The 15,991-nt window shown below is 41.8% G+C and overlaps 1 protein-coding gene across 8 annotated transcripts in view; it reads left to right on the top strand.

Annotated features, from left to right (window-relative positions):
* The window catches only part of CAMK1D (calcium/calmodulin dependent protein kinase ID), a 502,732-nt gene that overhangs the window by 328,773 nt on the left and 157,968 nt on the right, over positions 1 to 15,991 (top strand). For 6 of the 8 annotated variants that reach the window (XM_058681891.1, XM_058681890.1, XM_058681889.1 and 3 more), the window contains one exon: positions 9,704 to 9,778. The exons of 1 other annotated variant lie outside the window; for it this stretch is intronic. In XM_058681891.1, coding sequence (XP_058537874.1) covers positions 9,704 to 9,778 — 75 coding nt within the window. Of the gene's footprint in view, positions 1 to 7,334; positions 7,354 to 9,703; positions 9,779 to 15,991 lie in introns of those variants that run through there. One more of the 8 variants, XM_058681895.1, reaches the window with a different exon arrangement.

Below are 15,991 nucleotides of genomic sequence, written 5' to 3'. Positions count from 1 at the left end.
TTTACTTTCTGAGCATGGATGTACCAGCTGATGTTTGCTTTGGGCCTGGTAGATGCCAAGTGATTAAAACCAAGTCAGGTTATCTTCACCTAAAGCTGCTTTTAGTGACATTGTTCCTTTGAAACATGAGCATTTTAGAAAGGTATGTTTTTTGGGGATGAATGTTCCTTATGTATGAAGGTCTGTTTGGCCTTTGGAAAGACAATGATGAACTATAGGATTTAGCTATATAAGCTATGCAAGGTTAGTGGCACCTTGGTTTGCCATTTGCTTGTAGCTGACATCCCCAAATCTTTGTCCACTTTATTCTTTTTTTAAAAATTTATTTTCCATATACACACACATACACACACACACACACAGAGAATCCCAAGCAGGCTCTGCATGGTCAGTGCAGAGCCCGATGCAGGGCTTGAACTCATGAACCATGAGATCATGACCCTAGCCAAGATCAAGAGTTGGACACTTAACCAACTGAGCCACCCAGGTGCCCCTGTTGTTCCTTTTGATGACACTAGCAGATGTGGACTGATGCAAGGCCCTTTCTAGTTTCAATTCTAGACTCCTAACTATTCCTTCTGCTTCTGAATATCTCTTCTTTTGGCTCATTTTGACCCATTGGGATTTCATGTGTCAGGATGTTTCTAAGGATCTTGAGAGCTTCCATTAGATTTCAGGATAGTTCAAATCTCTGTACCCCCAGAAGTGGGTGTTGTATCATTAGTTAGGAAATGTAATGTCCTGACTTAGGTGTTAATGATTTCATACAAATAACTGAATTTATATGCGTTCTTCCATATTCTCATTATAACTTAGTTTACAGAAAGTTATAGTATAAGTGCTTTAACATGGACTTGGGAGTTAGACTCTTGGCAATTCCAGTTGCCAGTTGTATGACCTTGGAATACTTACTTAATGTCTTGGTGTCTTAGTTTTCCTCTTTTAAAAATGGGGGGAATGATATATTGAACTAATTTTTCCCATTTTACTATCTCATATGTGGGAAAAAACCCAGTTCTTGCCTATTGTGTGTTTCTTCCCTATGTATCTCCTTTACTACTTAACATAGAACACTGCAAAAGTTCACTTCTGATCACTAAATGTGTGGGTGTCCCCCACATCCAAGCAATTCTCTGGACACCAGCAGGGTGTCCTAAACTTAACTCAATTCTAACCCAGAGATAGTGTCACATTCCACAGGTTAAGGGCTCAGCCCAAGACTGCTCCCAGCCCCAGCACATCAGATGCCAGTCTCAAGCCCAAGTTGTCACCTGTGTTTCTGACCAACTGGCTCAAGAGTAGAGGTTCCAATGACCCCCTCTTTGGGTTCAATCAATTTGCTAGAGCAGCTCACAGAACTCCGGGAAATACTATGTTTACCAATTTATTAGAGGGTATGATGAAAAATACAGATGAATAGCCAGATGAAGAGATACGCAGGGCGAGGTCTGGGAGATTCCCGAGCATAGAGCCTTTTATCTTTGTGGATTGGGGGCATGTCACCCTCCTGGTATGGATGTGTTTGCCCACCTGGAAACTCTGAACCCTGTACTTTTGAGATATCGTGGAAGCTTCATCATGTAGGTAGGATGGATCATTAACTCTGTTTTAAGCCCTTCTCCCCTCCCCAGGGAAGTGGGGGACAGGGATGAAAATTCCAATGATGACTTGTTTTTTTTCAGTGACCAGTCCTTACCAAGGAGTCATCCAGGAACCCACTCAAATAGTTTCATTAGAACAAAAGACACTCCAGGGGTGCCTGGGTGGTTCAGTCGGTTAAGCATCCAACTCTTGATTTGGGCTCGGGTCGTGATCTCACAGTTCGCGACATTGAATCCCACCTTGGGCTCTGTGCTGACAGCATGGAACCTGCTTGAAGTTCTCTCTCTTCCTGTCTGCTCCTCCCCCACTCATGTGCTCTCTCTCTCTCTCTCTCTCAAAAAAAATAAATAAACTTTAACAAAAAGACACTCCTATCACCCAGAAATTTGTAAGTTTTAGAAGCCCTATGTCAGGGATGGCATCAGAGGCCAAATATTAACATAAGAGATGCTCCTAGTTTTCTTACCACTCTGTGCCAGGAACCAGGGGCAGAGGCCAATATGTATTTTCATTATCTCACAGTAGCGGCTTCATAGGATTGGTGTATTAAATAAACTAATGAAAAATACTTAGTATGGTCTTGATACATATAGGCATACCTCGTTTTATTTGCACTTTGCATTTATTGTGGGGTGTGTGTGTGTGTGTGTGTTTTGGAGGGATTTTGTTTGCTTTTAACACATTGAAGGCTGTGGCAACCCTGTGTTGAGAAAGTCTGTTGGTGCCATTTTTTTCCAACAGCATTTACCTACTTCGTGTCTCTGTGTCACATTTTGGTAATTCCTGCAACATTTCAAACTTTTTCATTATTATTATGTTTGTTACGGTGACCTGTGACTAGTGATCTTTGATGTTACTATTGTAATTGTTTTGGGGCCCCACAAATCATGCCATGCAAGATGGCAGACTTCATTGATAACTGTTGTTGTGTGTGTTCTGACCGGTCTGTTCTTGATTTGCCTTTCCTGCACCTCTCTCCTTTTCCATGGGCCTCCCTATTCCATGAGACACAACAGTATTGAAATTAGGTCACTTAATAACCACAGAATGGCTTCTAAGTGTTCAAAGTGAAAAGAAGAATCACACATCTCTCACTGTAAATCGAAAGCTAGACATGATTAAACTGAGTCAGGAAAGCATGCTGAAAGCCGAGATAGTCTGAAAGCTAGGTCTCTTGTGCCAAACAGTTAGCCAAGTTGTAAATGAAAAGTAAAAGTTCTTGAAGGAAATTAAAAGTGCTACTCCAGTGAACACACAAATGCTAAGAAAACAAAACAGCCTTATTGCTGGTGTGGAGAAAGTTTGTGTGGTTTGGACAGAAGATCAAATCAGCCGCAACAGTCCCTTAAGCCAAGCCTCCACCCAGAGCAAGATCCTTACTCTTTTCAATTCTGTGAAGGCTGAGAGAGGTGAGGAACCTGCAGAAGAAGAGTGTGAAGCTAGTAGAAATAGCTTCATGATGTTTAAGGTAAGAAACCTCGCTTCTCGGCCTTTTGCCTGAGATCAAGCGTAAGGTAAGAAGCTGTCTCTATAACATCAGAGCATAAGGTGAGGCAGCAGGTGCTGACGTAGAAGCTGCAGCAAGTGATCCAGAAAGTCTAGCTGAGATAATTAAAGAAGGTGGCTACACTAAACAACCGATTTTCAATGTAGATGAAGCAGCCTTCTATTGGAAGAAGGTGCATCCAGGACTTCATAGCTACAGAGGAGAATTCAGTGCCTGGCCTCAAAGGACAGCCTGACTCTTTTGTTAGGGGCTCATGCATTTGGTAACTTTAACATGAAGCTCCCTTACAATTCCGAAAATCTAGGGCCTTTAAGAATTACCCTAAGTCTACTCTGTGTTCTTTCAACGGAACAACAAAGCCTGGATGACAGCACATTTGTTTACAACATGGTTTATTGAATATTTTGATCCCACTGTTGAGACCTAAAAAATGGATTTCCTTCAAACTATGACTGCTCATTGACAACGCATCTGATCACCCAAGAGCTTTAATAGAAATGTACGGTGAGGTTAATGGTGTTTTCATGCCTGTTAATACAACATCCATTCTGCAGCCCATGGATCAAGGAGCATTTTGACTTTCAAGTTTTATTACTTAAGAAAAACATTTTGTAAGACTAGAGCTTCCATAAAGAGTGATTCACCCGATGGATCTGGGCAAAGTAAATTGAAAAACCTGGAAAGGATTCACCATTGTAAATGCCATGAAGAACATTCGTGATTCTGGGAAGAGGTCAAAACATCAACATTCACAAGAGTTTGGCAAAAGTGATTTTAAGTGTCTCAAAGGGCTTTGAGGGGCTCAAGACTTCTGTGAAGGAAGTATCCGCAGATGTGGTGGAAACAGCACGAGAACTAGAATTTGATGTGAAGCCCGAAGATGGGATTGAATCACCTCAATTTTGTGATAAGATGTTCATGGACGAGGAATTGCTTCTCCTGGACGGGCGAAGAAAATAGTTCCTTGAGACGGAATCTAGTCCCAGTGAAGATGCTGTGAAGACTGTTGAAACCACAACAGAGGATTTAGAAGACTGTATGAATGAACCCAGTTGAGAGAACAGCAGTGGCATTTGAGCGAACTCCCGATTGTGAAAGAAGTTCTACCGTGGGTACAATGGTATCAAACAGCATCACCTTCTACCAAGAGATCCTTCATGAAGGGAAAAGTCATTTGCAGCAAACTTCATTGTTTTATTTGAAGAAATTGCCATGGCCACCCCAACCTTCAGCAACCACCACCCTGATCAGTCAGCAGCCATTAACATTGAGGGGGGACCCTCCACCAGCAAAGAGATGATGACTCACTGAAAGCTGAGATGATGGTTGGTCAGCACTTTTTGGCAAGAAAGTACTTTTTGAAGTAAGCCCTACGCCCAACGTGGGGCTTGAACTCATGACCCCACTGTCAAAAGTTGCATGCAGTAGTGACTGAGCCAGCGCCAGTGCGTGCCCCAGCAATAAGTTATTTTTTTCTACTAATGTATGCACATTGTTTTTTGGTGGGGTTTTTTTTTTTTTTTTGGACATAATGCTATGACACATTTACTGGACTGCAGTATAGTGTAAACTTAACTTTTATATGTACTGGGAAACCAAAAAATTTATTTGATGCTCTCTGTTGTGAAATGCCCTTTATTGTGGTGGTCTGGAACCAATCCAGCAACCTGCCAAGGTGTGCCTGTAGTAAACACTCAGTAAATGGTCTATATCAAACAGCGGTGTAAGCAGGGCCTAATGAAAGTGATAATATTCATTCGTCCCTAGATTTAGATGTCTCACATCCCAGGAGACTGAGGAGATTCCACTATCACAAAAGAGTCACGGTTGAAATGCTCAAGAAAAGAATGTAAGAGGTGTTGGCAAGTTTTCCAAACATAAACCAGGTAGGCTATGAGATGTGTAGATTGGGAAGTCTGGCTTCAAGGCACAGCACAATTCGGGAACAGTAAATTAAGCAGATGGTTTGTGATCGTTTAGTAAAGACTGTAGTGGTTGCTAGGAGCCACCATGGGTTTACTAAGAACAAATCTTCCCAAACGTTCCATTTCCCTTTTAAATAGTATTACGTGGTGTGTAAAACTGAGGAATGTCATTTCAGCAAGGAATCTAATTGTTTCCTTATGGATAGGATGGCAAAACATAGGCTAGATGATAGCCCTGCTGGGCTTTTACAGCATGACAGCCGTCAAAGCCAGCTGATTCATGTCATGGGTTATCTTGATGAGGGTCTCTGGCGTGATATCAGAGCCCAGCTCTGACTTGTAACCTTCCCACTTAAGACTTTAGGAATTTGGATCCAGACATATCGGGATGGATGTGTACCAAGCAAATATGTAGATCGCCCAAAGTTGAGAAGGGTAGTAAACATAATAGACGAGAGGATAAAAATTCAGAATATTCTCGATCATTTGAAGCACTCCATTGAACCTCAAAAGATGGAATTTAATGAAGCTGAAGGTGAAAACTTTAAGCTCAAAAGCTCAAGACTGAGTAAGAAAGGAGATTTTGTTTGGTAGAAGTTCAGATAAAACTGATCTGGTCATTTAATTGACCCAACACTTAAAATTTATTCATTCATTCATTGATTCATTCAACAAATGCATATTGAAAATACTACCTGCTGTTTACTTTTCTTGGCATTAGAGAGATGGTAGTGAACAAAGCAGTTAAAAATCCCTACCCCTGTGGAGCGTATATTCTTTATATGCCAACAGTTGTGCAGCTGCTTTAAAAAAAAAAAAAAAAAAAAAAAAAAAAAAAAAAAAAAAACAGAACCCGGAGAGCCTGGGTGGCTCAGTGGGTGAGGCATCCCACTTCGGCTCAGGTCATAATCTCACGGTCCGTGAGTTTGAACCCTGCATTGGGCTCTGTGCTGACAGCTCAGAGCCTGGAGCCTGCTTCGGATTCTATGTCTCCTTCTCTCTCTCTCTCTCTCTGTCTCTCCCTTGCTTGTGCTCTTTCTGTCTCAAAAGTAAGTAAATAAACATTAAAAAATTGTAATGAACCTAATATTAGGCTTTATTTGCGAAAGTATAACATCCACTCTCAATGGTTACTAGTTCACATCTCTTACTTAATACCGTGTTCTTGGTGCTAGAATTTACACTGGGATGACTGCTCTCAGGTCTGGAAAAGTGAGAGTGGCCATAGCATGATTGGAAAATAAACCACGTTGGAGGACGATTGGTCGGCCATAGGAAGAGAACAGTAGGCAGATGTTCTATCCCTCAGATATTTGTAGGAGTAGGAGACGGGGGTCTAAGCTTGTTCTCTGTTGCTCCCAGGAGTCCCTACTAATTACGAGGAGGTTGGTTTCTGGTAAATATAAGGAAGGTTGCCTGTGAAGTGTCCTTGCTGCAGCTGGAAGCCCGCCCGTGTGAGCTCCATGCAGGCTGACCTGGCATTCTTGGGACTCCTCATGCTGCACCTGGTCCCTGGTGGGTGCCCCGACATGTGTGCATGGATGTTCCTATGGCATTTGTGAAGGCCACCTAGTCCTAAAACAATGTTAAAATCTATTTATTTTATTTATTTATTTTGAGAGAGAGAGAGAGAGAGAATGCACAAGTAGGGGAGGGGCAGAGAGAGAAAGAGAGAGAATCTCAAGGAGGCTCCATGCTGTCAGTGCAGAGCCCGACATGGTACTCGAACCCACGAACTGTGAGATCATGACCTGAGCCAAAACCAAAAGTCAGATACTTAACTGACTGAGCCACCCAGGTGCCCCGGCCTTAAACTCTTGAGCTCAATTTTTGTAGATTTTAAGAGTCTGAGGGTGGCATAAAATACCTAAGCACAACTGTCGGGAGCCAGAATGTTTTCTTCTATCATGTCTTCGTATCTACAAGTTAGTTAAACCACTTTCTTAAGAGACGTTTAAGAGGCCATTTGAGGATTTCTTTGAAATTTCTGAAGTATGTTTATTCAAACATCATCCATCCAGCCCAGTGCCTGTCCATTCTGAGGCCTTCTCTGTAATTCTGGCCCCTCCAGGGCCTCGCTTTTTCTGAACCTAATGGTGGTACTCTGGAGTTTGCCTCTTAATTTTTTTCTCACTGCTTTCGTGGGTGTCTCCAGCTAGGTGATAAGTTTTTGAGAGCAAAATCTCATTTTGTATTTTTCTTGTGTTCTTCCAGGAACATAGAAGCAACTCAGTAAATGACATTTGCTTGACTACTTGATTCATTAGTTGAGGGGGGATAGCCAGGACCCGTATCGTTCCAGCCACTGCAAGAACTCATGTAAGACATGGCAGGTTAAGTACACTTTAATTTCTCCATCCCTTGCCTCCAAAGAAGGGATTATATTCTTAATTTATGAGAGTCTTCTATTCTGGCGGGGCAAGCACTTTGTGCATAGTTGATTCTTTGTATATAGTTGAATTTGTATTAATGGCTGTACTCCAGGACTCAAACAGCCTCCTTGGCTCAACCTTGAGAGAGGGTAGAACGGCAGGTACAAATCTCTAAGCTCAGTTTAGGGGCTCATTGACTGTGATTCATGTAACTAGGGTGGCCAGATTTAGCACATGAAAATGGAGGGTGCCCGATCACATTTGAATTTCAGATAAACAACAATGCGATATTCGGGACAGACTTACACTAAAAAGGTGGTTGTTGTTTATCTAGAATTAGACATACAGGATACCCTGAATTTTGTCTGGCACCCTTTCACATGAACCCTATTAGTTCATTTTCTCATTGGTCTGAGCTCTTACTTAACCCCCCCCGCCCCCCCCCCCCAGTTAACTTCACTGAAAGACAATGTTTGTGCCCCTGTGAATGATTCTAACAGCGAATTTTTAAAAATTTAAAAATTGGGAAAAACTCATATGCTGTATACTTTTTTTGTGGTCATAATTCTTTCAGAAGACCCATTAATGATAATTCCACAAACATCTGGGATCTCAGCAGTCCTAACTTAATGTATTGTGGTTTCCTTGGTGGCATAGTTTACTTGGTTCCTGTAATATACTGTGATCTTATTGTGCTCAGGTATCAAAGTAGCCACTGCTAAGAAATAAATAGCAGGCTGGAGCTCTGTGCGCTGTATGCGGATGAAATGTGAATTTCGTGCAATGCCGTCTTGGCTTCTGCGAACGAGCAACTGCATTGACTAAGCAGAGCTGTAGAAATCAAAGCAAAACATTGCCACCCTCAGTTAACTTTTTTGTTCTCTTTGTTCATCTGCTCAGAGGGAAGATCATATTCTGGTTTGTTCCACCTAATAAGCTTCTTTTTGAGGGAAAGGCATCTCACACTTAGGAAAATGGCCTCCATTTCCCCTAAGTTAATAATGATTCTCGCTGGTTAATAGGGACAACCTTCACGTATCGGTCATTCATCCAGAAGACGTTTATTAAGCAGACGATGCTAGGTATGAGGGGGGAGCAAAATAAGTGAGACGTGGTCCCTGCTTTCAGGGGCTCAGGGGAATCTGCACATGAAATGCTTGCTTTTAAATGGCTCGGCAGTCATTTAAGTGAAAGGCTTGTGGTAAGAGTTCATTAGCTCATAGAATAATGAAATGATTCTTCTCTCAAATGCTTTAAGTAAATAGCAAGCCTTATAGTCTGAGCAACAGCTACTCTTAATGGATATTTCCAGGGACTGGCCTTAGGCTGTTTCCTTCTCTCTTGGTTCTGTGGTTAGGACTTTGCTACCTGGACCAGGGACTTGTCAGAAATGCAGACCCACAGGCCCGCCCCGCACCCACCGAATCAGAATGCGCAGCGTAGCCAGAATCCCAGGTGATTCTCTGAAGCTCAAGAAGCACTGGTTGACTGCAGAATTTCTGCTTTGGGTGTACAGATCATCTAAGGATCTTACTAAAAACACTTCCTGGCCTCTGCCCTCAGGGATTCTGAATCTGTTGGGACCAGGGTGAAGCCTGAGAACTTGCATTTCTAACAGACTTCCAGGAGATGCTGGTTGCTGTGCTTGGGAACAATATTTTGATTAGCACCAGTCTAGTTAGCTTGGGGTGCTGGGTTGACCTTTGGTGATGGCGGTGACTAGAACCCACCCCAAGGAAGGGTCAGTCTGGTGTTCCTTTGCCTGCACTGGAGTCATGAACTTGACAGTGGACCTGTTCCCCGGCACATCTAGCCTGTGAGGGGGATGGGTTTGGTTTGCACACAGTGACCTGTTGAGGCCGGTGTGTGAGGGCCGCTGTGGGACTGTGGAAGAGGGAGCGGTTACACGCCCCATGGGGGCTCAGCCAGATGAGGTGGGCCCTGAAAGGTAAGGGGATGTTTACAGGTTTGGCCCATTGCTGGGATTCACATGAATGAATGCAGGGAGGCTGGGATGTACATGCCGGAACAACCGTAAATCCACAGTCACCAGCTTGTAAATAGCACCTCGGGGATGAAGGGGAGCAGAGAGCAGGAGAGCCATATCGGGAAATAGGTCTGGAAGGAAGCTTGGGGACAAGATTGTGAAGAGTCTCAAAAGTCGCTTTATGGAATTTGGATTCGGTCTTAGAAGTTTTTGCTCTAATGATGTCTGTTTTTTAAAGTTTTCGTGTCTAATTATACTCACTCTTCTGTGTGTGTGTGTGTGTATGTGTGTGTGCTTTTTTCTCTTTCAGGATCAAGCATGAAAACATCGTTGCCCTGGAAGACATTTACGAAAGCCCAAATCACTTGTACTTGGTCATGCAGCTGTAAGTACCGTATCCGCCTGAGGAGCGCAGAAGGGGCTGGGAGTGGGGATCGCAAACTCAGATGTCCGAGGGGCCACGGGGTGGTGAAAGACACGGAGGTGGCGGGCCAGCTGAGCCGTGGGAGTGGGAACAGGCACACGGGGGAGGTGTGTGACCCATCCAGACAGGGGTCTGCGGGCCTCTCTGGATCTTATCTGCACCAGACCGACGACCTCTCGTCCTCACAGGGGAAGCCATACTCAGGATGTCTCTTTTGCTTTTTAACGTGCGGGGTCCAAATGTTGCTTCCTGGAAGCACTCCAGTGGGCGCACCACGAAGTACACTCTGCTCCCGTCTCTAGGAGAAACTCCCACCTTGTCTTCATTTCGAGGGATGCTGGGGGAGGGCGGCAGATGGTAGCTGTGGGCTCCGTCCCTCCATCTACACTGCCGGCAGATAAATGCACATGTGACTGAACTGGCCTCCTGCCAGGCGTTAAGACAAGTACAGCGGGGTCAGACTGCAACGTTGTCCCCCCCAGCAGATTATTTCTGCATTCCAGTAACGCTTGAGATTACCAGAAGAGGGAAGAAATCAGAAAGCCGAATATTCGGGCCGAAACTTGACTCGTGCATGTAAGCCCTGTGTAAAAGTTAACATGTAAGCTGTTAAGTGAAATTAGCCTCCCCACCAGTAGGCTTTTTTTTTTTTTTTTTTTTTTCGGTATGAACATTTTTATAGGACATTGGAGGACGTTTTTTGAAGTATCCGGACTGGAAGCATATGGACGATTTTTCTCTGTCCAGTGACCGTCCTGCATGGTTACCAGAAGTTTTACAGTCAGCCACGAGGCTGGAGGTTTAAGCAGCTCTGACTGCTGGTTCCTCATTAATTCCCAATTACCTAAATGCAATCTTTCCTAGTTCCTTGCTGTTGCGTTGGCTTTATAATTTGCCACATTCTGGTTCTTCCTTGAGAGCAGTGGCTCTCCCCACATTCGGGGTACTCCCTAGAAGCTCATGTGACTGTGTTTGGTAGAGTGTTCAAAAACAAAATTCACCTGAGCAAATTTGAAGATCTGGTTGGCTTTATCAAATGATTCGTGAGTTGGGCAGCGTCCCATCAAGCAAGTAAAGGGAAGCTCCGCTGAGCTAAACAGAAGGAAGGTTTTTGAAGGCAGAGGGAGGGCACTAAAAGAGAGCAAGAAAGAAATTTCTTAACAAGGAATGCACTGTATGGGCAAGGTTGCCCTCTTAAGGGGAGTAAAAGGGATCCATCAGTAAATTTCCTAGAATTGACCAGGAAATCCTATATTGACTAATTAAAAGTTATGCTCCTAGGGAGCCGAAACTGTGGTGAGTTTAGGTCTTAAGTCTTAGTTTGTTGACTTGGGGCTTTAACCTAAGTGGGTCCATTTTGGGGCTGTGGTTTTCTTTTTTTACCCTTACAGGCTGTTCCTACAAAAGCAGGTGAACCACTTTTCCACCACATATTGACTTCCCGGTAGAAAGAATATGACATTTTAGTGACAAGATTAAGGCCCACAAAATGTCAGTAGTGTATTTCAATGTGTGCTTTTTTTTTATCAGTGATGCAAAAGAAGAAAAAGAAAAGGCATTAATACTTGAAACCAAAGCTATATGTGTTCACTTGCTTTAAGTTCTCTATGGATCTGTCACTAAATAAATCGGTTGAAAGTGTCCCCCTTATGTAAATCTCAGTTCTGCCTCTTCCTAGCTGGGTGCATTTGGGCAAATACCTGGGCCTCTCTGAGTATCCATTTCCTTAGTGGGGAGAAATAGTACTATTTACATAATAACAACAATATTTACATTGGAAGGTTATAGCGAGTCCTGAATGAGAAAAATGTGTGGGAAATAAATAGTGCCATAAATAGCAGGGCCTCCATACAGACTCTTTCTTTGTGGACATCTGTATCATTTCATCTGTATCTCTACAGATGGTCTTTCATTGTACGAGATGAAGTTCAAGTAGCTTCAAGTTCTAACTTTCGAAGCCACTTGACTGCATGCTTATCAGCAGAAGTTTATGTAAAGATAGATTGGCATGAGAGCATAAAAGTGTCTGCAAGGGGAATGAACCTTAGGACAAAGTTTGGAAGTCTTCCTGGGGACACAGCTGTCCCACCCCTTCACTGAGCTTTGCCATCAGGGATTTATCCTCTCTTTTGCAATCGTCCTAAAACGTCTTAGATATGGATCCCATTTGTTCAGAATTTGTAATTAGACAGAGAAGGTGGGCTAGACTTGACTGTTGGGGGTACCATGTGAGGTTTGTCAGGCAAATTCGTTACAGAATCAGTGGGAAGGGATGTTTGAAGTGCCTAAGGAGAACACTATTTACGTGCACATGTACCACTCAGAGGTTTAGAGGCGCTATTTATACAAACATTGGATTTGCTGGTTGTGAGCTGTTTACTTGTATATAAATTCTCTTCCCATTGGTTCTCATTACTTTTTGAAGGTCAACTTTGTTGAGATAGAACTTACACCTAATCAACTGCACCCATTTAAACTGAACAATTCAGTGATGAATGTGAGCTTGAATCGTACTCCTGAAACCACCACCACCATCAAGAACGGAAAATTTCCGTTACCCCAGATATCCCTTTGATGGACTCCCTTCCTTAGCCCCAACCCTAGAGGCAACCACTAACACTCATTAGAGATTATTTTGCATTTTCTAAAATACTATGTCAACAAAATTATACAGCGGTACATCTTGTGTCTGGCTTATTTCACTCATCGTACCTCTTGACATTCATTCGTATGGTAGCGTGGTCAGTACTTTGTTCCTTTTCACTGCTGAGTAGCATTCTGTCATCACAGATGTTCCACATTTTATCCATTTATTATTGCTAGACACTTGGATTATTATGGACACAGCCTCGGTGTGGATATATGTTTGGGTGAGGACCTAGGAACAGAATGAGTGGGCCATATAGTAGGTGTTAGATTGAACTTTTTGAGAAACTGCCAGTTTTCTAAAGTGGGTTTACCTTTTTACATTTTTACCAACAGTGTATGTAAGTTCTTGTTACTCTACATTCTTATCAATATTTGCTACTTTGTTTTTTCAATTTTAGCCATTCTTATGGGTAGACACCCATGGGTGTGTGCATTTCCCTGCTGATGAATTATGATGATCATCTTTTTGTATCCTGATTGGCCGTTGCTTATCTTCTTGAGTAAACTGCCTCTTCAAATCTTTTGCTCACTTTTTATTGGATTGTTTATCATGATATTATTGGGTTCTAAGTGTTCTTTATATATTCTGTCTTTTGTCAGATATATGTCATACAAATTTTTCTCCCATTCTATAGCTTGCTTTTTTTTGGTCGTTTTCTTAATAGTGTCTTTTTAAAAACTAGCTTTACTGAGATATAATTCACATACAGAACAATTCATGCATTTAAAGTATACAGTGGTTTTGTTTTAGTCACAAGGTTGTACAACCATCACACAATCTAATTTTAGAATATCTTATGTTCTAAAGGAGAACATGTAAGGGGTGCCTGGGTGGCTCAGTGAGTTAAACATCAGACTCTTGATTTCAGCTCACATCATGATCTCACGGTTCGTGTCATCGAGCCCTGCATCGGGCTCCATGCTGACAGTGAGGAACCTGCTTGGATTCTCTCTCTCTCTTTCTCTGCCCCTGCCCTGCTCATGCACTCTCTCTCTCAAACTAAAGAAATAAATATTAAGGAGAACACCTAAAAGAGATCCATACCCATTAGCGGTTACTCTCAGTTCTTCCCTCCCTAACCTCTCACTTTCTGTTTCTTTAGAATTGCCTATTCTCAATATTTCATATCAGTGGGATCATACGATGTGTGGTCTTTTGTGACTAGCTTCTTTCATGTGGCTTAATGTTTTCAGGATTTATCCATGTTGTAGCATGTGTCGATAGTTCATTCCTTTTTATGGCCAAATAATATTCCATTATATGGATATATCCCATTTTATTGATTCATCGGTTGATGGACATTTAGGTTGTTTATACTTTCAGCTATTGTAAATAAAGATGCTAGACATTTCCACGTACAAATTTTTGTGTGACCGTATGTTTTTATTTCCCCTGGGTATATACCTAGGAGTGGGATGGCTGGGTCAAATGGTAACTCTGTGTTTACCATTTTGAGGAACTTCTGAACTGTGATCCAAAGTGACTGCCCCATTTTACAATCCCATGAGTACTATGTCAGGATTCCAGTGTCTCCACATCCTCTCCTGTACTTGCTTATTATTTGTCTTTTTGTTGATAGCCATCCTCGTGGGTGTGGAGTGATATCTCAGTGCAGTTTTGATTTACATTTCTCTGATGACTAATGATGTTGATCATCTTTTCATGTACTTCTTGGACACTTGTATGTCTCATTTAGAGAAACATCTGTTCAAATACCTTACACAGTTTAAAATTGGGTCATTTGGTTTTTGTTTTTGAGCTATAAAACTTACTTATATATTCTAATACAAGTCCTTTATTAGACATATTATTTACAAATGTTTTCTCCTGTCCTAAGCGCTGTCCTTTTACTTTCTCAGTGGCATCACTCGTAGCACCAAAGTTTTTAATGTTGACACAGTTCAGCTTATTTTTTTCTTTTGTCATTTATGCGTTCTGTGTCATACCCAAAAAACCAACACCTAATTCTTAATGACACCTTTTGAGTAGGAAACATTTTAATGGTGATAAAGTTCAACTCATCAATTTATTTTCTCTTATGGTTTGTGCTTTTGGTGTCGGGTATGAGAAGTCTTTGCCTACCCTAAGTTTGCAAATGTTTCTTTCTTCTATAAGTTGTATAGTTTTGGGTTTTCCACTTAGGTCTAATATAAGGTCACCTGCAGGTTAATTTTAATGTATGGTGCAAGGTAAGGATGATATTCTTTTATTTTTCCATTGGGATATACCATTTTCAGCATCATTTGCTAAAAAGACTTTCTTTTCTCGATTAATTACCTTCGTATCTTTGTCAAAAATCAATTGACCTTTACACAGCTGACTTAATTTCTGGACTCATTCTATTTCATTACTTTATATATCTGTCTTTTGCCCATACCACACCATCTTGCTTACTGTAGCTTTCTAGTAAGTCTTGAAATCAGGTATTAGAGTTCTCTAACTTTGTTATTCTTTTCTCCAAATTGCTTTGGGTATTATAGATTGTTTGCATTTTCATACGAATTTTAGAATCGGCATGTGTGTTTATTTTGCAGAAAGCCTTGTGGGAATTGGTTTGGGATAGCGCTGAATCTGTACATTAGTTTGGAAACAACTGATAACTTAAAAAAACTCAAGTGTTTCAATCCATAAACATGACCAATTTCTCATTTATTTAGATCTTTCATTTCTTTTAGTGTTATATAGTTTTCTGTGTATAAATCTATATCTTTGTTGAATTTATTCTGAAACATTTTCTTTTTTTTAACTGGTTTGATTTGATTTTGTTTCTAAACACTTGGGGAGTATCTAGAACACAACATTTGGGGGGACTTGTTTCATAATATTTGTGCTTGGGAGGTTTCTGGTGTCCTAGGAAACATCATCTTGGGCATTTATGCTCATATATAACGGGATGCTCAGCACCCTCATTTTTTTTTTTTAATATATGAAATTTATTGTCAAATTGGTTTCCATACAAAACCCAGTGCTCATCCCAAAAGATGCCCTCTTCAATACCCATCACCTACCCTCCCCTCTCTCCCACCCCCCCATCAACCCTCAGTTTGTTCTCAGTTTTTAAGAGTCTCTGGGGCGCCTGGGTGGCGCAGTCGGTTAAGCGTCCGACTTCAGCCAGGTCACGATCTCGCGGTCGTGAGTTCGAGCCCCGCGTCAGGCTCTGGGCTGATGGCTCGGAGCCTGGAGCCTGTTTCTGATTCTGTGTCTCCCTCTCTCTCTGCCCCTCCCCCGTTCATGCTCTGTCTCTCTCTGTCCCAAAAATAAATAAAAAACGTTGAAAAAAAAAATTTTTTAATAAAAAAAAAAAAAAAAAAAAAAAAAGAGTCTCTTATGCTTTGGCTCTCTTCCACTCTAACCTCTTTTTTTTTTTTCCTTCCCCTCCCCCATGGGTTTCTGTTAAGTTTCTCAGGATCCACATAAGAGTGAAAATATATGGTATCTGTCTTCTTCTGTATGACTTATTTCACTTAGCGTAACACTCTCCAGTTCCATCCACGTTGCTACAAAGGGCCATATTTCATTCTTTT

This window comes from Neofelis nebulosa, chromosome 8 (assembly GCF_028018385.1).
Source record: "Neofelis nebulosa isolate mNeoNeb1 chromosome 8, mNeoNeb1.pri, whole genome shotgun sequence".
Taxonomy (NCBI): Eukaryota; Metazoa; Chordata; class Mammalia; order Carnivora; family Felidae; genus Neofelis; species Neofelis nebulosa.
Note: the sequence above shows the minus strand (reverse complement) of the source record. Positions and strands in the feature narration are given on the sequence as shown.